This window comes from Dipteris shenzhenensis, chromosome 7 (assembly GCF_047967505.1).
Source record: "Dipteris shenzhenensis isolate YYH24624 ecotype China chromosome 7, Dip_SZ_1.0, whole genome shotgun sequence".
Lineage (NCBI taxonomy): Eukaryota > Viridiplantae > Streptophyta > Polypodiopsida > Gleicheniales > Dipteridaceae > Dipteris > Dipteris shenzhenensis.
Window position 1 is genome coordinate 54,935,110 of NC_141602.1, and position 22,659 is coordinate 54,957,768.

A 22,659-nucleotide genomic window follows, 5' to 3' on the forward strand; every position below is an offset into this window, starting at 1 on the left:
AGTACACATATAATACAATCAGCCATAGGCTGAAAAACAAGATGACAAGACCGTCATCCTATGCCCATCGGCACTCTATAATGTGCAAAGTGCATAGAGGATAAGCTACTAGCAGACATCAGGTCTGCAGGATAGAAAATGACAAGATGTAGATGCCTATCAACCAAGATCGCATGCCAGATCTCACTGGGAGAAAGAAAGAAAGAATGAAAGTTTATTAAAGTCTTCGGAAGACCGATGGGTGTATGAGACTGTGAAAATCCTGATACAACGAGCTGTGGTAGTGGAGCTACTAAACGAGCGTCCATACCAATGCAAAATGCAAAATGCAAAAAATGCAGAATGGCAGTACTAAGTCCTAAGTACAACATAGTCATGTCGATGGTCGACTATATATCAATCTCAGCATCATCATCAATATCATCATCATCCCCAGCAACAGCAAGATATCAGGATGGATGAGGCAATGGAGGCATGAAGTCGGCAATAGAGTGCTGTTGGCTACTCAGAGGTGCGGTCCTGGAACATCTCTTGGTCGTAGCTCTGCGTCTAACCAAGGCTACTGTGACCCCCATCGGTCGGGCTCCAACTCTAAACAAGGAGGGGATGTCTCCAAGTGTGATCTGTGTGTCGACCCTCTGTCTGAGCTGTCGGGTCACGGGCTCCGGGTCACGATCATGTCGAGGCCTCGTCTCGTTGGGGTCCATGTGATCTAGCTGAAAGAACGGGCAGAGAGCCTCAAAATTGACGAAGTGATGATAAAAAGCTCAAAAGATAGTCTTTATTTTCTTCTACCACAAAGTTAGGTTCTTCATTTGCTGAGGGAGTTCTCTCTTCAACCAGATTTGCTTTGTTGTTGATGTAGCCCTTCTTCACAAGATATGCTTCAATTTCCTTGGAGTTGTAGTATGATCCATTTCTCTCCTCTTCCAAAAAAGAAGCTTCGATATCCACCAAGTTGGATATAAAAGTGCTGCTATACTCTTCATCTAGAAGACTTTTGAGTAAAACTTGTGCAGCAAACTCCTTTTCAAGTTGCACCCAAACTTCATGTGAAGTCTTGGGATGAATGTATGAGTCACTAAGTCCCAATACTAGGGCCTTTTCATATTGGACTATCCATTGTAATTTCCTTGGTTTCTTTTCTTTACCATTTGCCACATTCCATATCCCTTTTTTCATGATGGTGAACTTCTTGTTCTCCATAATCTTCTTAAAATGTCCAAGCTTTACCTTGGTACCACAACATATCACCCTAATCATATCACATCCAAGCTCATCATTTACAATCTTTTTAGACATCAAGGTCAGGACAGAGCACCCAATGATAAGTGATGATCTTGCTCCACCCTGGCCCACTCTGTATTTGACAAATCTAGCCCCCAACATGGGCTGCCATACATCCCTGCAGGGCGGACCAAGGAGTCAAAAAGCAACCCTTTGGTCCGTGGATCCTGAAAATGAGAGCGGAAGCATTGTATCTCTAGTCTAGCCAATGAAGCATATCCTTTGCTCAGGCACGCCTGCATCATGGGGAAGGTGGGTCCGAAAAAGACGACCCCCAGATAAGTGTATGATGAAACTACCTCGACAGGGGACCCATCAAATGTGAAATGCTCATCGTGCATGACGACTCGAGATGTATTGAAGATCGTAACCTTGATTTTACCCAAGTTGACCTTTAAATCATGAGACTCACAAAAGGATTGTAGTGCGTCAAGGTGTCTCTGGAGCCCCTCTGCTGAGGAAGACAAGAGAGCCATGTCATCTGCATAAAGTAATATCCGGATCAACGTGCCTGCCAGAGAGCAACCTACCCCACCCTGTGCCTGCATCACTATCTCGAGCTCATCTATGTAGAGGCCAAACAAGGTAGGTGATAATGGGCACCCTTGTTTGATCCCGATAGTGCTCATAATCTCGTCTATCCATCCAGATCATGTCCGCACTCTGCCTAAGACTCGCTCATAAAGTGCCATGATAGCCCAAATGATCTCCTGATCATAACCCAGATCCTGTAGGCGTCGTATGAGGCGGGCTCTTGGAACGGTGTCAAATGCCTTGCGGAAGTCCACAAAGCAACAGTAAACCCTCTGCTTCCGTGCCCTCGCCTCCTCGATGATACATCTGAGCATGAGAATGTGGTCCATGGTCCCATGATCTCGCCTGTCCCACTGGTCTGAGTCCTTGACACTCCGCAAATCCGCTGACCTCAGAATCAAGTACTAATGCATAAATCTTGGACATGACATGTCCAATCATAATGATCTTGTAGTTCTCTAGGTTCATGGGATCCCCTACCTTGTGGATGGGTGAGATAGTAGTGTTGATGGTCCAGGTGCGTGGAAACCCCAAGCAAACAGCTTCATTAAATAGTTTCGGGGCTAGGAGGTTAATCCCATATGCAATGAACTCGCTGCATAGTCCCTCATGATCCTTCGCTCGGCCATTATGAAGTTTCATTACAGCATCCTTTACCCCCCTCCCCCCCTAGTGAAGAGGGTACAGGATGTGGGGCCTGGCATATGTGATAGGTTAGGGGCTGGCTGATTTGGGATATCATAGAGCGTGCGTGCATAAGACCACACCTGAGTGTCAGTGAGTGGTGGGGGGGACCGTCCCTCTAGAAATCTCTACCAAAAGTCCTTAGAGTTGTTACTGAACAGAATGTTCAGTAGCTCCTCCTCGTTCCAACGCACAAAGTCAAGTTTCTTCCTGCATACCAGATGGCAGTACTCGCGTAGCATCTCTGATTCGCTCGGAAGGCTGTTTTTTGTTTCGAATCTGAGCTGATAGCGTAAAGCCTTACACTCATCATTGTACCAACTATTACAGGGTACGGTCCCAGGAGGTGGTGGGTAGGTGGTGGGTAGGTGGAGTGGGTGTTGTGGGAAAAGGCATGAAGAGCAGCCTCGTGTAGTGAGCGAGTGCAGCACGGTCTTCTAGTAAGGGTATAAAGTCAATGTATGCGAAAAGAATGTACAGACGGCCAGAGTAAGTAGGTGAGTGATCGCGATCAAAGCGTATATCATGGTAAGTGGAGTAAGAGCTCAACGGGGTAGAAAGTGATGTGCGGTGGGGGGTAGAAATGCTAAAGAAAAGATAGGTATGGTCAGCCCCTGGAGCGAGAGGTGCTACGGTAAAGTCAATGATGCGAGATATGAAGGCAGGGGATCCCATGATGTAGTCGACCACACTGAAGCCTCCCCCACGTGGAAAGCAAGTGAAGCCACCTAATGCGGGCCATCTGTCAAGACCATTATAGATAATGAGATCATGCATCCTGCTGAGGTCTAATAGAGCCTACCCATAGGATGTGAGCGGTCCTCGTCTGTTAGCCAAAACTCATAGCATACCTGCCTCCTCAAGGTCAATATCTAGCAATAGAGTGGAATCATCCCTAAAGTCGAGGAGTGGTGCCTGACAAGCGCCTGTTCTCGCGTTGAAGTCCCCAACTAGGAGGACTTCCCCGCGGCTAGAGAAGTCAATGATGGACTAATAAAGAGCAGCAAATGGAGATGTCTCATCCTCCCCTCGAATATCTCTGGCAAAGCGGGAGGTCTTGGGGGGGAAGTAGCAAACTGCGATAAACAAATCCCGGCTATCCATGTGTCGGATCCGAATCCAAAGAAACCTAGTGTGGATCTCTCTGCCCATTGAGATGGTCCCCAAAAATGTGGATCTGTAAAGGATTGCGACTCCTCCTGATCCTTGAACCCCTCCTGTATCCCTCGTCTCATCTCTGTAGGCAGACTCCCATGTATACCCGCTGACTGCTGGTAGTGGGCGCTCTGGACTCTGATGTGTCTCTGTGTAAAAGACTATGTCGTGACCTATGTAGGATTCCGAGAAGTTCCTTGGTTCTGACCATAAGGTACCATTACAGTTCCAGATGGTACAAGATAGGATCTCGGATGTCTGAGTCTCATAGACCCCACCTCCCTATGCGGGAGGAGAGGTGGGTGCCCGACGGGGACCTATAAGGAGTCGTCCATCTCGTACTACTACCCACTTCCCCTCTTTGTGGGCCTGATCCCGCTGCTGCAACAAGAAACGCCTCTCCTCAACCTGTAGTGAAGTGAGGTCCTCGTCCATGGAGATCACTGGCTGGTCTCATAAGGCTGACCTACGACGTAAAGCCGAAAGTCATACCTAGGCGTCATGGAGCTGGATGATAAGGGGCTGCTCTCGATTGGGGTCCCTCCCAACCCGCCATGCTCTCTCAATCATGTGCTCAGTTGCCCCTAGGGTAGTGGTCACGAAGGCCTGCACATCTGCCATCGAGGTAGCCTCAATGCGGGGAATCCCACGTACTCTGATGTTGAGAGCCTTGCTGGCTCTCTGCTGCTGCTCTAGGAGGATAGCCGAAACGGTTACCCTTGCAAGTTCTCGTTTGGCTACGTCGACCCATCTGGACGTCTCTCGATGGCAGATTGCATGCTCGCAATCTGTGCCTCCACAACTGGGATGCTCCCTGGTACTGTACGTACAGCAATGATCTCCTATCAGAGCTGTGAGATCTCATGTCTAAGCCCCTGAATAAGATCAGCTTGGGCTCGGATAGCCTGAGACTGCTCCTGTATGAGTCATGCCTGCTCCTGGGTGAAGCGTGTTTGCTCCTGTGCGAAGCGTGACAGCTCCCTCTCATGCTCACGGATGCTCTGGACCTCCATCAGCAAATCCCTACATCATAGGGACTCCTAAATCAAAGGCACCTCCCCATGTGGGGGTCTTTGCATTACATCATGACTTATGTCATAGTCTTGTCATAATCTTGACACATCATAGCACTTAGTGTGCTACACACACACACACACACACACATGATCATAGGACAAGCCCTTTGATCACACAATTCCCAACACATCATACCTACATACTTATCAAGTCTATAATTTACTATGTTTGGTCGCTTCAATTTTATATTTTCTTGCTTAGGGATACTAAACTCCGGCTCAGCTGGTCCTTTACCTTTATCCTCTCTATAACACACTTCAGAATATGTATGTGTTATTTTTCATGACTCTTCCTGACCCTAATTTGCATGTCTTTGCTGTGAAACCTAGATCAAACTCTACACACACACTGGAGAACAATCCAAATACTACAAACAATAAGGAAACTCAAACTAAACTTTTATTACTGCATGTAGAAGACAAACTCTACAGAAGACTCCATAATGGATCTTCCTCATCCCTACAGGCTTGTTGGAGGATCTCATGCTTACAACATTATAAAAACAGCCACAAGGAGAGTTGTACAAGACAAACTCTACAGAAGACTCGATAATGGATCCTCATCATCCCTACGGGGCTCGTTGGAGGATCTCATGCTACAACATTATATAAACAACTACAAGGAGAGTTGAAACTACTATCAAGCTTCACTGCTATACCACGGCAACGAGCCATTGTTATATTGGTGAAGGATGAGTCACAGCTGTTAGTATGATCCACAAAACATGCAAAAATTGCGTGTGCTAGCCTAGAGCTGCCGAGATGTTATGCTCAAGCCGAGATAACATGACCTTGGAAGATTCGGTGGACATTTTCCTTTAGAGGACCAACGATCGTATTTTATTTATAGCGCTTCAAGTATATGGTTAAAGGAATCAATGTCAAGATCCTTGGTGAGGGCGAATTGGCACTGACTAGATGATTCTAAGGTCAGGGGCCTAGGTGCACCAAAATGTGTAATTGCCAAGGGGCAAATGGAATTAAATGATACTCCAAGAGACGGGTAAATGGTGTACCAAATGATAGCCCTAGAAATGTGACATGTGGCATGCAGAACCATCTAGTGACTTGTGGACTCGTTGTACATCATGCAAGGTGAAAAAAACGTGAGAGATGTATATACGATAGCTTGTTGTCGAAAAGGATGGCTGGGAGGAACAACCTTGTGTCATCGCCCGTGATGAGTGAGAGATAGTTACGTTTGAGCGTTTCATTTGGTATCAGAGTGCAAGGTAGAGTATCTTATGCAAAGTTTGACGGAGGTGGTATAGGGGTAGACCTTTGTAGTGTATCGGTGTGGAAAGAAGACAAGGCAACAATGAAAATCAAAGGGGAGGCAATAGCACATCGTCAGAAATCACTGGTGGACAATGATGCGACCAAACGCTTGGATGGGCGCTTGTTTGAAGCGTTGCACAACTTGCATAGCCGACTGCCTTCAAAGCTAATAAATAGCATACGGACCTGAAGGGCGGCTGACACGAATGGATGCTTGCCAATTAGTTCCTTCTGATTTAGGATAAACTGTCCGTTTGTTGGATACATATTGTGTTGTGCGATACGGGTTCTATTTGCAAATTTAGATCTTGCATGTAATGAAACTACACATTTGAAGCGTGTAATTATAACGTATTGCGAGCGATCAAGTACTACAGTGTTCCACACATTGACCTTTGTAATCTCTGTGCCTAGTTATAGGATTGGAGATACCCTTGGTTTTAGCAATTTTGTTTCTTGGGAATCTATCAAGTCAAATTTGCATCGTCGCCCTCCACATGGTGTAGCACTGTTGTGCTCTAGTTGGGCATTGGTAGCTATCTGTGTTTGTTGGTGATCCGTTTATGACTTCATAAGAGGCTGGTTGGAGCTACATATTATTTTGGTAAACGGATTGGTTACTTTGTACTACTCGTTGTGGACACGTGACCGAGCAAAAAGAGTTGGACTTTGTATTCGAGCTGAGTTCTTGAATGGTGGATTGGTCTGCCAAGGCATCACATAGTTGCATATATAGATTTGTTTGAAGGGTATCTTTGACGACGTTGAGTCATTCAACAGTGCCATGATAGTCCGTGTGCATGACATCCAGGAGGCCAAAAATGAAAAAACATATTCATGAATATGTGACACGTTTTTCGTATCAAGTAAGGAAGAGCAGGTGAAGCCACCTCGACTTTTACAACCCTTGGAAATACTGTAGGAACAAAGTGGAGACAGGTTGTGAACACAAGTGAGCAAGAGTACACACACAAGAAAGCTCCAATAGAAATGTTCAAATGAAACAATACAAGTACTTTGTATATATAGTGAAGGGCCTGACGGGGGAAGAAGAGCAAGAGGGGGAGAGTGAGAGAGAGAGAAGACTCCAAATGTGCGGGTGTGAAGTGATGAGCCACACCACAAACTCATTAATTAGGTTTTATCCTATGACTGTCTTAAGACAGTCATAGATGTCTTAACTTTAATAAAGGGGTGGCAATGTGCCTTTACCCCAACAACCTCCCACCTAAAGGCCAATGTGCCTAAAGGGGAGAAAAGAATAAAAATTACAGCAATATACAATTACTGTATACAAGACCATAAAATAAGAATGGTCTCACCCTAATCCCATGATGTGGCGGCAATGTGCAAACCGCTCAGTAGGCAAGCTCTTAGTGAGCAAATCTGCAGGATTATCATCAGTATGCACTTTCACAAGCTCAAGTCGCTTGTCTTCCAGTACCTCCCTGATGAAATGATATTTCACATCTATGTGCTTGGTCTTCTGATGAAAGACCGGATTTTTTGCCAACATGATAGCACTCTGACTATCACAATGCAAAACCGGCATATCTCCTATAATGCCCAAGTCTCCCACCAGCCGAGTAAGCCATATTGCTTCCTTGCAAGCCTCAGTGGCTGCAACATATTCAGCTTCAGTAGTTGACAGTGCAATGCATTTCTGCAACCGAGACACCCATGATATAGCACCTCCTGCAAATGTGAAAATATAACCGGTAGTAGACTTCCGGTTATCTGCATTCCCTGCATAGTCTGAATCTGTAAAACCATGCACCAATGCATCCTGCCTACCATAGCATATGCACAAGTCTTTGGTACCCTTGAGATACCTCAAGACACCTTTCACTGCTTCCCAGTGCCTCTTGCCTGGATTTGCCATATACCTGCTGATGACTCCCACCGCAAAAGCAATATCCGGACGGGTGGCAACCATGGCATACATCAAAGATCCAACTGCAGATGCATACGGAACCTTGGCCATTTCAGCCTTATCATCATCTGATCTGGGGCTGTCCTTACTGCTGAGTTTTAAATGTGGAGGCAACGGGGTACTAATAGACTTCCCCCCCTCCATTTTAAAGCACTGCAGTACTTTGTCAATGTACTCTTTCTGTGACAAAAACAAAAGTCCCTTGGACCTGTCACGAGTAATCCGCATGCCAAGAATACGATTTGCATCACCCAAGTCTTTCATGTCAAAAGACTTATGCAGTTGTTTCTTCAAAGCACTAATCTCATGCTGAGATTTACTGGCAATAAGCATGTCATCCACATATAGAATGAGTAGCATCAAACTGCCATCCTTTGCCCGTTTGGTGTACAAGCAATGATCGGTCTCACACCTATGATACCCTTGGGACTGCATGAAGGCATCAAACTTCTTGTACCATTCTCTTGGCGCCTGCTTGAGTCCATACAAGCTCCTCTTGAGCTTACACACAAGCTGCTCTTTCCCTTTAACAGCATATCCCTCTGGCTGACTCATATAGATCTCATCATGGAGATCTCCGTGAAGAAAAGCTGTCTTCACATCCATCTGACATAAATCCACGTTGTCATGAGCAACAAGAGCTAACACTGCTCTCAAAGTAGTCATCTTGACTACAGGGGAAAAGATCTCATCAAAGTCAATGCCCTTCTCCTGCTTAAATCCCTTGGCAACCAATCTGGCCTTATACCTCGGTAAAGCATTTGAATCCACTTTGACTTTGTAAACCCACTTGCATGGCAAAACCTTTCTGCCTGCAGGTAACTGCACCAAGTCCCATGTATCATTTTGAAGTAGGGAGTCCATTTCTGACTGCATGGCTTTCTCTCACTTCTTTTTCTCTGTTCTTCCCATAGCTTCCTTGAAGCTGGAAGGCTCACCACAATTTGTCAGCATGATAAAATCAGCCACATTATTGGCTCCTGGAACAAACCTGGCAGGAGGCCGTTGTACACGGGTGGTCCTCCTAACAAAATGTTCCGGATTAGGCTGCTGTCCAGCCTGTTCTTCATGCATGACGGGTGGCTGTACCACCATATCTGGCTGTTCTACAGCCCCATCTGCTGGCATATCCAGTGGTGCATCATTGGCAAAATTATCTGGCTGATTTTCAGCCTGTATACCCTCTTGAAATGGGTTATCTGCAGCACTCTGCTGCTGCATATAAATGGGCATTCTTTGCTGTCCAACATCATCATAAATAACCCTCCTGTATTCCACAGGTTGCACGGGTTCCTTGTGTACACTATCCTCTTTAAAGATGACATCATTGCTGCGTATAATCTTCCGTTTAACGGGATCCCATAACCTGTACCCCATTTCACCTTCGTCACCATAACCCATAAAGATGCATCTGATAGACTTTGGATCCAGTTTGGTGCGCAGTTCTTTGCGTACATGAGCAAAGCACTCGCAGCCAAATACACGTAAGTGCTTATATGAAGGTGGCTTGCCAGACCACACCTCCTCTGGCACTTTCAATTCCAAAGCCTTGTTTGGCGACCTGTTAATAATGTGAACTGCTGTTTGCACGGCTTCTGCCCAAAAGCCATGGGGTAATGCAGCATAAGACAACATACATCAAACCTTCTCCTGAATAGTTCGATTCATCCGCTCACTTGCACCATTTTGAGATGCATTATGAGGAGCTGTGAGTTCCTGTTTGATGCCCTTAGCTTGGCAAAACTGCACAAAAGCATGTGACACATACTCACCCCCATTATCGGATCTGAGGCATTTCAGCCTGTGACCTGTCCGATTCTCAACCTGAGCGACAAACTTCTTGAAAGCATCTAAGGCATCGCCCTTATGCTTCAAGAAATAGACCCACACTTTGCGTGTGGCATCATCAATGAAAGTAATAAAATATTTTGCACCCCCTAGTGATAACTGTGGCATCTCACACAAATCAGTGTGCACTAGATCAAGTGGTGCTCTATTCTGGGGAGTTCTCCTCTTATGAGGAGTCACAGAATGCTTGCCAAATATGCAATGATCACAAGTAGGCAAATCTGAAAAAGAAAGAGACGGCAGATAACCCAAACGTGACAGTTCTTGCATTCCTTTAACAGACGTGTCCCAACCGGCTATGCCACAATGAAACCTTTGGCAGCTCGGTTATGGCAACAACATGATTACCCACACTGGAAACATAAAGAGGGTACAAGGTATCACTCTTAAAACCCTCAGCCACTACAGCCTGGCCATCAGTAATCACCCATTATCCCCAAATGTGGTGTGGTAACCACTGTCATCCAATAAGCCAGTGCTAATCAGATTTTTCTTGATTTGCGGCACATGGCGGACACCATCAAGCATGAATATGCGTCCATCAGGAAATACTATCTGTATACTGCCAATCCCTGCAATCTGACATGCATAGTTGTTCCCAAGATGAACAACTCCATGAGTACCTGTGTAGAAAGTAAACCACTCCCTATGAGGAGTAACATGAAAAGAAGCACCTGAATCCAAGAGCCAGGTGTGCATGTCATGGCCATCAATAACCAAAGCATGTGCTATTACAGCAGAAGAGCATAAAACATCATGTATGTCACTGTCACTGTCCTCTGCTGCAACATTCACTGCATCCAAGTCATCTGCCTTGGCCTTGCCTTTGCCTTTGCTTCCATTGCTCGCATCCTTTGTTTCAGCCTTCTTGGCTTTCTAATCCCGTATGAACTTGAAGCACTTAGACTTCACATGTCCCTTCTTGCCACAATAAAAGCATTCAATATCCTTTTTGCCACGGGACTGACTGCGGGATTTGGACTTACTAGCAGATCTCCCCTTCTGCTGAGTCCTGCCTCTATCCTGTACCTGCAAGGCATTTGAAGACTTGCTGCTCGCATTATTCTTCCTGCTCATTTCCTCCATAAGGAGAGAGCTCTCTACATCAGCATAAATAAGAGTGACATTCGAATTTGACAGGGTGGTCTTGAAAGTGTCCCAACTCTCAGGGAGGGTACACAGCAAGAAAGTAGCCTTGAACTCCTCATCAAGATTCAATCCCTGTGCAATCAGCTGTGTAAAGATGGCATTGAACTCACTCAAGTGTGAGGTCATAGCTGTACCTTCCTTCATGCGAAGATCAACCAGCTTCTTCAACCAATAAACCTTACTGGCTGAGCTCTTTTGGGCATACAATTCTTCTAGCCTTTGCCATAGACCATAAGAGGTCTTTTCAGCCTGAACATTGAACACAAGAGTGTCAGAAATAGTGAGCATGATAGCTGCCCTTGCGGACAAATCAAGCTCTTCCCAGTCATCATCTGCCATGTCAGATGGCTTGACACCCTTCACCCTTATGGGCTTAGAAATCTTCTTTAATAGAAGTACATTCAAGCACTGTTCTGCCCATAATGCATAATTGTGTGCTCCTTCCAGTTTCTTTATGTTCAAAATTGAAGAATCACTTCCCCCTGATGCCATATCAGATAAGGAAAGTATCTGACTCACTGGAAGTAAAAAGACTGAATAAAAATTTTGATTTCTCAGAAAAAAAAAAAACCTGCTCTATTAAGAGCCAGGAGCACTCACAATAGTGCTGTTTTTTTTTTTTTAAAACTATCAGGAAAATCTGCAGCAAAACAGTAAATGACCCTGCAAATACTATACCTTCTGACACACTGTACCGTGCTCAAAGAGGCATAAACAGTCATTTCAGAATGCTGCAGCTGCTCAATAAGTGCTTAACAGTGCATAATCAGCTGACAAGGCACAAACACTGCTGTAAACACTGCTGTACTGGCTGTACTGATCACTTCTCCCACCTCAGATGAGGTATTGCACTGAGTTAATATGCATAAACCACTTGGCAAACACCCAAAAAAAAAATGACACTTCAGCCTGTCACAAAACCTGCAACAGAAAATGGGATAAATCCCAAGCAATCACCCTTCTGCCAAGGGGATAAAATGCATCTGAAGATCTCTGTCGGTGACCCAAGTGCTATCAAACAAAATCTGGGCAAAAGCCCCTTGATCTGACACCTGAACCAAGTGAAAAACACCTCAACACTGAGGTAGTATGCAATATGAAAGTCTCTCTGACAAAATCAACCAACAGTGTAATGCATATACTGTCTTGTGTAAAAATGACATAAACGTACAAACACTCAATGAGGAACCTTTTGAGCACTGTCAACGATGGACAGTTAGGCACCGAGTAAACTTGATGCGCCCTGGCCAAGCGTGGCTCAACTGAGGTTCTCTGAGTGTTGCACAAGAAATGTGACCTGCAAGAAAATGTCACCTCGACACTGCGGAAATGGAGGCAAATGTGTGCTCTCTGGCACCACACTACCTCAAGGCATACAAAGCATCACCTGCCGGGCAAAAGCCCTATGATCTGCTCACCTGTAAACTGAGATTCAAACCCAGTAAAAGCATATGTCCTCTTGCAAAATCAAGGCATTACCTTCCCAGAACAAAATAACTGTGCAATCAACCACACACTGTGGTTCTCTTTTCCTCAAGCACGAGGTAAATGAAGGTACTTGCTGTACTTTCAAGAAAACACAGTTCTGTGAACTGAAAGATGATCCTGAATCAAGAGGAATGAAGAGCAGAGTGCTCTTTCTCCTCTCTTTCTTCCCCAAACAAAAAAATGTACCTGTTGTACTTTCGTACTTGCTGTACCTGTGCAAAAGCCAGATCCAAGGAGAAAAGTATCCTCTGACACAGATCCCGAAAAAAAAATGTACCTCCCTGTTGCAAAAATCGGAAGCAGCTCCCTGCTCAGTTGAAGGGCCTGTCAACGTACAGTACGGTAGTCTGTACTGTACGGCACAAGGCCGTCCGTACGGATGTACGGCCAACGTACGGATGTACGGCCGTACAGATGTACGGCGCGCGAAAGAAGCCTGCGCCTGCGCGATGCGCTGCCCCCTGCAAAGTGGCGCGCTGCTACGCCGCCGCCCTGCCTGCTCGCAGCTGTAGCAGCTAGCAGCTGCTGTTGCAGCTGCTGGCGCTGTTCAGCGCCACCTGGCCCTGCTGCAGATGCTAGGTTGAGGAGTTCGTTGAGGGGGTGGTTAGGCTAGGGTAGGGAGTGGAGTAGGGAGAGTAGGAGAGGTAGGCTCTGATACCAGTTGAAGGGCCTGACGGGGGAAGAAGAGCAAGAGGGGGAGAGTGAGAGAGAGAGAAGACTCCAAATGTGCGGGTGTGAAGTGATGAGCCACACCACAAACTCATTAGTTTTATTAGGATTAGGTTTTATCCTATGACTGTCTTAAGACAGTCATAGATGTCTTAACTTTAATAAAGGGGTGGCAATGTGCCTTTACCCCAACATATAGTACCCAAGTACTACTGGTCAACCATAGGATTGACTTTATGCCTACAACACCATATCTTTGTAATCTCTTACAAATCCCCCCTCAAAGATATGGCTGAAAGTACCCTGGAAACATCTCAGGTCTACCCTGCAGTACCTAAAGTACCACGGTTGCACAAATTCATCCAGATGGATATGCAACCTATGGGAGTACATGAAAACAATGTCATTGTGAATCACTTCACAACCCCCTTTGACATTATGAGAATGTCTCTGATCCCCAAGCCATGTCGATGTCGTAAGAAAAGATCTGTTGGCAGGGCTTTGGTGAAGATATCCACCACAATGTCCTCAGATGGACAATAGATGAGATCAATGAAGCCATCAAAAATACAATCCCGTACATACTAATAATGATTTTCAATGTGTTTCATGCAAGCATGAAAGACAGGATTGTTGGCTATGGCAATGCAACTCTGGCTATCACAGAAGATAGAGTTTGCTTCACCATCCTGTGCATGATGCAAGTCATGCAAAAGCTTCCTTAACCACATTAACTCCGTAGTGGCTGAATTTGCAGCTTTGTACTCTGCTTCACTGGAGAAAAGAGAGACTCGCTCTTGCTTCTTATCGAGCCATGAGATTGAGATACAGGCTGAACCCAATGAGAAGCAATAGCCAGTAGTGGACCGTCTGTCGTCAATGTCCCCTGACCAATCTGAGTCGCTGAAACCACTCAGCTTTAGATCACAATCTGAAGCATAATGCAAGCCAAGAGAGAGAGTGCCATGGACATATCTGAGAATCCTCTTTGCTGCATTCCAATGTGTGATCGTGGGACAATGCATGAATTGGTTCAAAAGCCCTATGGCATAAGCAATATCAGCCTATTTGGAGCATAGATATATCAAACTGCCAACCAACTGCCTGTACAAAGTGCCATCAAACTTTTCAGCAGCATCATGCTTACTCAGCTTGAGTCCCTTTTCCAATGAAGTAGCCACATGCTTACAGTTCTCCATCTTAAATTTCTGCAACAACCCCTTCGAATACTTTGTTTGTGACATAAAAATCCCATCATGGGTCTGCCAAAACTCAATGCCAAGACAATAATGCAATAGTCCCAAATCTGTCATGTCAAAGTTGTGACATAATGCGGACTGTAATTTGCTGCAAATCACTACCCATGAGTATGATGTCATCCACATATAGTACCAACATGACCAATTCTGATTTTGGCTGCAGAACATACAGATTTGGCTCTGTATGAGTGTTGACGAAGCCCGGGGACAGCAAAAACTGATGTATCTTCTGATACCACGCACGAGGTGCTTGCTTCACCGCATATAGAGCCTTCCTGAGCTTGCATACCTTGTGCTCTTGTCCCTTCACCTCAAAACCTTGGGACTGATGTACATGGACCTCCTCTTTAAGATCTCCATTGAGGAAAGCGGTCTTGACATCCATCTGGTACACTGACCAACCATAAAACGCAGCAAGAGAGATGACAGAACGAATGGTGGTCATCTTGGCCACTGGAGCAAAAGGCTCCTCATAATCTATCCCCTCCTCTTATGCATACCCCTTGGCAACCAAACGGGCTTTGTATTTCTCAACTATGCCATCTAAATGGTATTTCACCTTATAAATCCATTTCGTGCCAACCACATTTTTTCCAATGGACGCATCAACCAAGTCCCATGTGGCATTCTTCTCAATGGATTTAATCTCAGCTTCCATAGCTTTCTGCCATGCTGGATTATGCTCAGCATCCTTGAAGTTCTGAGGCTCATTTTCAGCTTCCATCACTGAGGTCATCAAAGCAAAATTGACCTTTTTCTGATTTTTCTGAGTGCTGGCCTTGGTTTTCCCCAAAGTAGGCTGATCCTTAGTATCTTAAATGGTCAACCTTGCCCAACATGGAATAGATTTCTCTGCTGTACCACTCGGGGTTGCATCAACATCTTTAGTGGCCTCACGACGTTGATAATGCCTCCAAACATGAGGTGGTCTATTCTCATTAATTGGCTGCATATCTGAAACATTTGAGGGAGAGCCATCCTCAACATGGGCAAGCCATCTGAACTATGAGAATTAGAAGGGGAAGCATCAAGAGACTCCGTCTCATCATCCTCAAACTGGATGATGTCCAAAGGGGTGTCATCGTATGGTGGCAAGTCTGCACTAGCGGGCTGCATGCACTCATCCTCAGCAAAGAGAACATCTCTGCTGATTATTACCTTCCTGGTAGCGGGATTATAAAGGCTAAAAGGGGCTTTCATTGCTACACCCCACGAAAATGCATTTGACACTCTTGTCATCAAGCTTTGTCCGATGTGCATCTGGAACCAAAGCATATGCCATTGAGCCAAAAACTCTGAAATGACTAACCTTTGGCTTAAAGCCATACAAAGCCTCAAATGGAGTCACATTAACCAAAGCTTTGGTAGGGCATCTGTTCTGAATATAAGTGGCTGTCACAACTGCTTCTCCCTAAAAAGCCTTTGAGACTCTCTTGAATCTCAGCATGCATCTCGTCATCTCCATGAGAGTACGATTCTTCCTCTCAGGGAGTGGATTCTGTTGTGGTAAGTAAGGGCATGTCAAGTGATGTTTAATCCCATGTTGTTTCAAAAATCCCTGGAATGCATGTGACATGTACTCTCCCCCTCTATCTGAGTTGAGTGTTCCAATTCTAGAATTGGTTTGGTTCTCAGCCATAGCTTTGAACTCCTAAAACCAATAGAATACCTCAGATTTTTCATTCATGAAAAAAAACCATGTGAACCCTGCTTGCATTCCCCTCCTTGGGCTGAGTTGTATGGTTGTATTTTGGCTCAAACTTTTTTCGAAATTTGCCCTTTCCACCCATGGCAAGTGCTTGCTCACCTTAACAAGAGGCTTTGGCAAAATTTGAGCATCTCTCCTCTTCCTGCAACAAAAGCCCAACTAACTCATTGAACGAGAGGAGAGCTGCCCTGAGAACAATGGTCAATGAAGTGACGAATGTGCCATATGAGGGCGCTAAGCCATTAAGAGTAATAGAGACGAGCTTCTTGTCTTCTATTTCCTCATCAATACTTGCGAGCTGATCACGTAGATCAGTGATCCTGGCAATATGATCAGTGATGGCCTGGCCTTCCCGCATCTCGAGATCCTTGAGCTGATTTATCAAGGCAATGGCCGTTGCCTCATTCTTAACATGATACATGTTTGCCAACCTTTCCCATGCTGCCTTTGCATCCTTGCACGACTTGATATTCGTCATAATGTGCCTCTTCACATTTGTGGCAATCAAAAACATCGCTTGGGCACTGCGGCAGTCAAACTTCTTTTGCTCCTCCGTCGATGCTATGGACTAGCAAGAGGGACTGTAGCAGTCTGTTGTCTGCCTGTAGTCTAACCCGAAGAAGATGTGCCGGATGTAGATGAGCCTGCTAGCCTCACCTCATCCCCACTAACAATATCCCACAAGCCCTTACCAACTAAGATTTTCTTAAGCATGAATGACCACAAGGCATAGTTTGGTCCATCTAGCTTGTCACCCTCGGACAAATTGCCAAAACTGTCTGAAAGAGCCGACATGATGCAAAATGGGATACCCACAAGTTGCAAATGTATCTGGCAAAAGAACTACAAATCCCAAACAAATGCTTGCTGCAAATGCAAAGTACGACTGGCTGCTCTGAAATGCCACTGACTACACAATGCAATCACTGCAAAAATGGCATAAAGCAATCACTGCACTCTGCTGCAATCTGAAGTGCAATCCTAAACTGAAAATGCACCCACGAGTGCTCAAATGCATCCAACGGAGCTCAAAGGCATCCACAATTGTAGAGTAACTGCAAATGCACCCAACAATGCAGAGTACATGCAAATGCACCTGAGAGTGCAACAGTATGGGCTGCAAAAACAGTCCCGAAGCGAAATACACAGCTCAAAATAGTTACTGAAAGTGCACCTTGGCCCGAAACACCTACAAAACAGTCCACTGACTGTGTGGGTAAGCTGGAGATGACAAAGGAGCTGAAGTGAGCTGCTTGGAGCTAAATGAAGCTGTCGGGAGTACTTTTGAACACAACACACGTGTAGGGAAGAGCCTGGAGAAGTATGGAGATGCCTGGAGCTGCTGAAACACACCCGGGAGAGGTTGTAGCTGAAAAGGATCTAGATCTGAGTTAAAACGGTGAAAAACAGCCAAAAACTACTCGAATCACCTTCTAACAAGTCATACAAACTCTTCGACAAGTCTTACGGACTCCCGGCACCGTCGCGCAACTGTACAGGCTGTACGATATAGACTGTACGGGCGTCCGCACAACTGTATAGACAAAAAAAAAGGGGGGGGATTTTTGCCTGAAATGGTGCGGGACAGGTTTGTTTGTATGCGGGCAGCTCAGAAATTTCGAAAAACGTTGAAATCGGACCTCAAAGGTCAAAAAACAGCCGCTGGGCTGTTGGACCTACCTCAAACAAAAGCTAGAGAACTGAATGTGAGAACCAAGAACACGCACTGGAGCACCAAGCTTGCGGATGTCTGGAAGCCAGCGCAGGGATGGTCTATAGAGACGGAAGCGCTTTGATACCAAATGTAGGAACAAAGTGGAGAAAGGTTGTGAACACAAGTGAGCAAGAGTGCACACACAAGAAAGCTCCAATAGAAATGTTCAAATGAAACAATACAAGTACTTGGTATATATAGTACCCAAGTACTACTGGTCAACCATAGGGTTGACTTTATGCCTACAACACCATATCTTTGTAATCTTTTACAAATACCACTAGGTAGGTGGTAGAGCATTTCCATGGACCTTATAGTTAGTTTACCTACGACACAAGGTAGATATGATTCCATCCTTGTGGTGGTAGATCGTCTTACCAAGATGGCTCACTTCATTCCGACTAGGGAGTCTATTAGTGTCCCGCAAGTGGCGGATTTGTTTATTAAACATATATTTCGTCTGCACGGATTACCTAGATTCATAGTGTCAGACAGGGACGTTAAATTTACCTATCATTTTTGTATTACCTAGATTCATAGTGTCAGACACGGATGTTAAATTTACCAATCGTTTATTAATGATATATTTCGCCTGCATGGATTACCCAGATTCTTAGTGTTAGACAGGGACGTTAAATTTACCAGTGATAGGAGCCAGCAGATCAGACCTTCTGCAACTCTCATCAATATTGGGTTGGATATCATATATGTCTTGTGATTTGTTTGGAAGCAAGGTACAAATGGTTACAGATGATTACAGAATACTATTGAACATTGTCAACATTTGTAAGGGCTTGGCAGGCAGGTTGAGCCTTTCCACTGTCATTTTTTATGCAGATCACATGGCAATAAGCAACCTCATCAGATCTTTCTATTTCTGCAGGTCCTTTCCCATGGTCGCCTCCCAATGGACATTTTGCTCAAATTGATGGTCTTCTAGCGTTCTGCCTATTGACTGCCATTCCTAACCTCATCAGATCTTTCTATTTCTGCAGGTCCTTTCCCATGGTCGCCTCCCAATGGATATTTTGCTCAAATTAATGGTCTTCTAGCATTCTGCCTATTGACTGTCATGCCTATACACTCTATAGACTGCTTCATTTCATTTGACAAGGTTGGTTCTCTAAAATTTATTTGGCTGTATTATGAGTGGTGGCTTAGAGCACCTACTTCTTTGATTCAGGAAGAGGTACCATCTTCCATTCAAGAGTTCAGTTGTCCTCTCCCACATCGTTGGTACCCCAGGGTACAGATATAGTTTTTGGGAGTTACCAGTGTTGGCAGCCTGCAACTTTTGAAAGATGGACTGATCACATACTATTCGGAATTACTGTGCCAAATTGCATGGCGTGTTGGTTTCTATTTAGTCAGATCCCATCCAATTGCTTAGTGGTATCCAGGGGATTCTTTTTTTTTTTGGCAAAGAAAGGAACCGTATCCAGGGGATTCCAAGACTTCGGATTCTTGTGAGGCCTTCTTGCAAAACTAGAGCTAGTATTTTGCTTCCTCCATCCCAACTACACACTTGGCAATACTCAACCTTCTAGGTACATGTGCTTTTACTTTTAGGATGCTTTGGCTTTGTCAAGAATGTGCAGCCAGCAAGATGGTCAATATCTTGTTTCTGTCTTCCTGTACTTTATATTTTCCAAAGAAAAAAAAGAGAATTGGAATGACTACTTATAAAACATATGCCCCGAAATTCCTCAAGCATTGAAGTCTGTTAGGAGCTTATCCTTAACTGTTCTTAGGCAGATATCAATGTGACATATGGTTCTGTCGTACAGGCGTTCTTCTGCAAACAGGGTCTATGAGGAACAACTAAAAATATAAAATTGTTGCAATAAGTCAGAGCCAAGAAAACTGGCTATTTTAAGATACCAGGGCATGAACGAGAGTTGTAACCATCAGCTAAAGGCTGGGAATGGCTTGTTAAGCACCCAATCAGGTCAAGGCAACTAGGAGGCTCATATATCAGCATCAATCTTATCACATGATAACACTTTGGAACATTTACATGAAAGTTGAAAACCATCATAAAGATGCATAGATGTATGCAACGAGCGAGAGAAAGAGAGAGAGAGAGACCATAGGTGTGCCGACCTTTGGTACGCCTAGAGTCATATATGATTCGTCTTGAGCTATATCTGAAGGCATAATCATCATGGATTGATTTCCATTGTGTTCATCAACATTCTGATGGATCAGATTTCCAGCAAAGCTTATTGAAGGGACCAGCATCTGCTGTGGGCAAATCAGGCTTGTCAACCCCGTCTGTTTTAGATATTTTTCCAAAGGATAGCTGGCACTATCAAGCAGCCGCACCATGCTGACACTGCCTGCACCTCTGCTTGCTTCCCCCTCTTTTTCTGGTTGGCTGTTCAGGTCAATCTGCCCTTCACTTGCCAAACTCTCATCTGAAGAGGTTCTATCCCTAGGTATATGGAAGCCTGTAAATGTGCCATTTAGAGAGAACCCATCTCCATTAGAATGGAAACTATTTATCGGTGGGCAAACACCAGTGACAGACATTGACAAATTGTCCTGCCGGCAATCATTCTCAGAAAGGATGAATGTTTCATTCTTCAATTTTTGCCCGCCGTTTACTTCCCCCTCTTGCTTTATGCAAGTTCTTTTTTTCTTCTGAGCAGTATTTTCGGCCTCTTCTGACTGCCGTTTTTTGCGACGCATCATTAGAGTCTTAAATCTTCGCTTCACTGTCATGCATACATTACAATCACATGTCGGCTTGTGCTTTGGTCCCTTGCCACTGGGAGGCTGGATGCAGACAATACAGGTGCAGCCAGGTCTATGGCGAGGATGTTTGGTTGTTGGAGCAGGAGTTTCCCCCTCAGTTGCGATAGTAGCTGGGGTCTCCAATCCAGACAAAGGCTCGGTTACCTTGAGTGAGATAGCCACTTCCTGTTTCTTCACATCTGGAATATGATTCTTGGTATCAGAAAAAACCAAAGAGCCACACAAACTAAAGGGGGGGGGGAAATTCCACCATCTATGATACCTTCATGTGTTTACAATTTTTCATTTACAAATTTACAAGTGCATATTATTCTCAGCGTTAGTATTCTTTCACAGAAGATGCACAAAACCTTGATAATGTAGAAAAGGATTTGAAAATATACCATTCATGTGCTGCAAGAGAGATTCAATCTCCTTATTATCCACCTCTTGAGGTGCATCACAAGAGCCCCTGCCAAAGAGTTCTGACTTAGAAGGAGATACCCAAGCTTCAAAGAGTCCAATACACACCTGATAATCTTGCAAAGATTATCCAAGAAATGTCACCGTGTTCCCATATGATCATGGAATTATTAAAAAGAAGTATTCTGTTATCCTTACCTCTAAAGGAAGAGACTGTATATGAAGAGAAGGAAAGGTATAAATGGGACTACTAAAAAATGCATGAAAGAGAATTCAAGGACCCGTCAAACTATAATTAAAAATACAAATTCAAAGCTGAAAGATCATAAAGTTGTGGTTAAAGAGCACAGTACGAGGTGGCATAAAGTTACAACTCTGTTTAACAAAGAATTACCACAAAATACCAAAAAGAGTCTCAAAAGGATTTAAGCCACTGAATGCAAATGACAGAGAATGATATTCCTCAAATAAACATAATACCTTTTTAAATCCCAAGCGTTATCTGTACATGACCATCTTGTGGGTAGGAATACATCAGCAGGCACTTTACGCCAGGTACCACATTCATCACACTGTGCCCACTGATCTTCAGGCCTGAAAATAGAGTTCCATTATAGAAACACAAACAAGTAATTAGCAACTTAATAAGAACCAATACCTAATAAATAAGGCTGTATTATTGCGGTAACAATTAATTGACATTTACTGGGAAGCGCACAACAAATAATACTTAACATATACTGAAGTCAGCACTAATGTATCATGCATCTAGGTCATCACTCTTCTCAAACACTTTACATGTGTTAAGAATCAATAGCTCCAATGTGTCTAGGGATGGATAGCTGAGGGGGGCATGAGGGGATCAAAGAAGTCAGCTAAATGCATACAATTAAGATATACCAAAAGAATCAATTAGTTAGCGGTTCTAAGAGCTGTGGTAAAACAAGGATGTAAAGAGGACTGACTCAGCAATGAGGCAGGTAGTTGTGGAGCACTCGGCCATGATTCAAGGGTATTGGAGCGGCTTGATAATGGACTAGGTTCTAGAGCAGCCCAACAATGGGCTACTTAATTCTCGAGCGGCTTGGCAATGAGTCAGGCAAGTTGAATTGCAAGCCCTTGAAATACAATGAGGTGGCATCAAGGTGCCACCCAGGAATGGACAAAGGATCCAAGTGACAAAAGTATATACACGGCCTTTCTGTGGGGGCCTCGAGGAACTGGACTCCCATGGTAAGTAATAACTTGCTAACACGTGTGATATTGGAGTCAATGCCGTGGTTGCCTTGGTCAGCTAACCCAATTGTCGAAGGGTATCCTATGTGTTGAGCAAAAAAAAAGGGAAACAGCAAATCGATGGAAGGAAAGATAGTCCGTAAGTTCAACAGGAGACATGGGCAGCTTGGCAATGACGTGAGGATAGACTCTCCTTGGAGAAGGACAATGAGACCATCGTGGTGTTGTTAACAATGTAAGTCACCTCAGGAAACCTATGTCAAAGCATGCCTTTTAAGTAAAGCAAGCACCAAACTGTGTTTTCAGCTTGTCCCTGCTCTGCCTCATCCTAGCTTTCTCTGCCCCTTCCCATTCCTGGCCCATTTTTCTCCCCCACGAGCTTCTAGTCAGAGCAGTTTTGGAGAGAAATGCGAAGGGGTCTCGGGAGCACAAACTCGCGGAGAGGCCGGCTCCGAGTGCACTAGATGTTGGAGACTCACGGA

At 44.6% G+C, this 22,659-nt stretch overlaps 1 protein-coding gene across 1 annotated transcript in view; it reads right to left on the minus strand.

The window, feature by feature from the left end:
* Positions 1-22,659, minus strand: part of LOC147900521 (B3 domain-containing protein Os07g0679700-like) — a 65,825-nt gene that overhangs the window by 22,393 nt on the left and 20,773 nt on the right. The window contains exons 9-13 of the mRNA XM_087376667.1: positions 21,422-21,535; positions 20,923-20,990; positions 19,871-20,718; positions 12,853-13,041; positions 12,645-12,756 (exon numbers count right to left, since the gene is read on the minus strand). Of these exons, the coding sequence (XP_087232793.1) occupies positions 12,645-12,756; positions 12,853-13,041; positions 19,871-20,718; positions 20,923-20,990; positions 21,422-21,535 (1,331 nt within the window). The remainder of the gene's footprint in view (positions 1-12,644; positions 12,757-12,852; positions 13,042-19,870; positions 20,719-20,922; positions 20,991-21,421; positions 21,536-22,659) is intronic.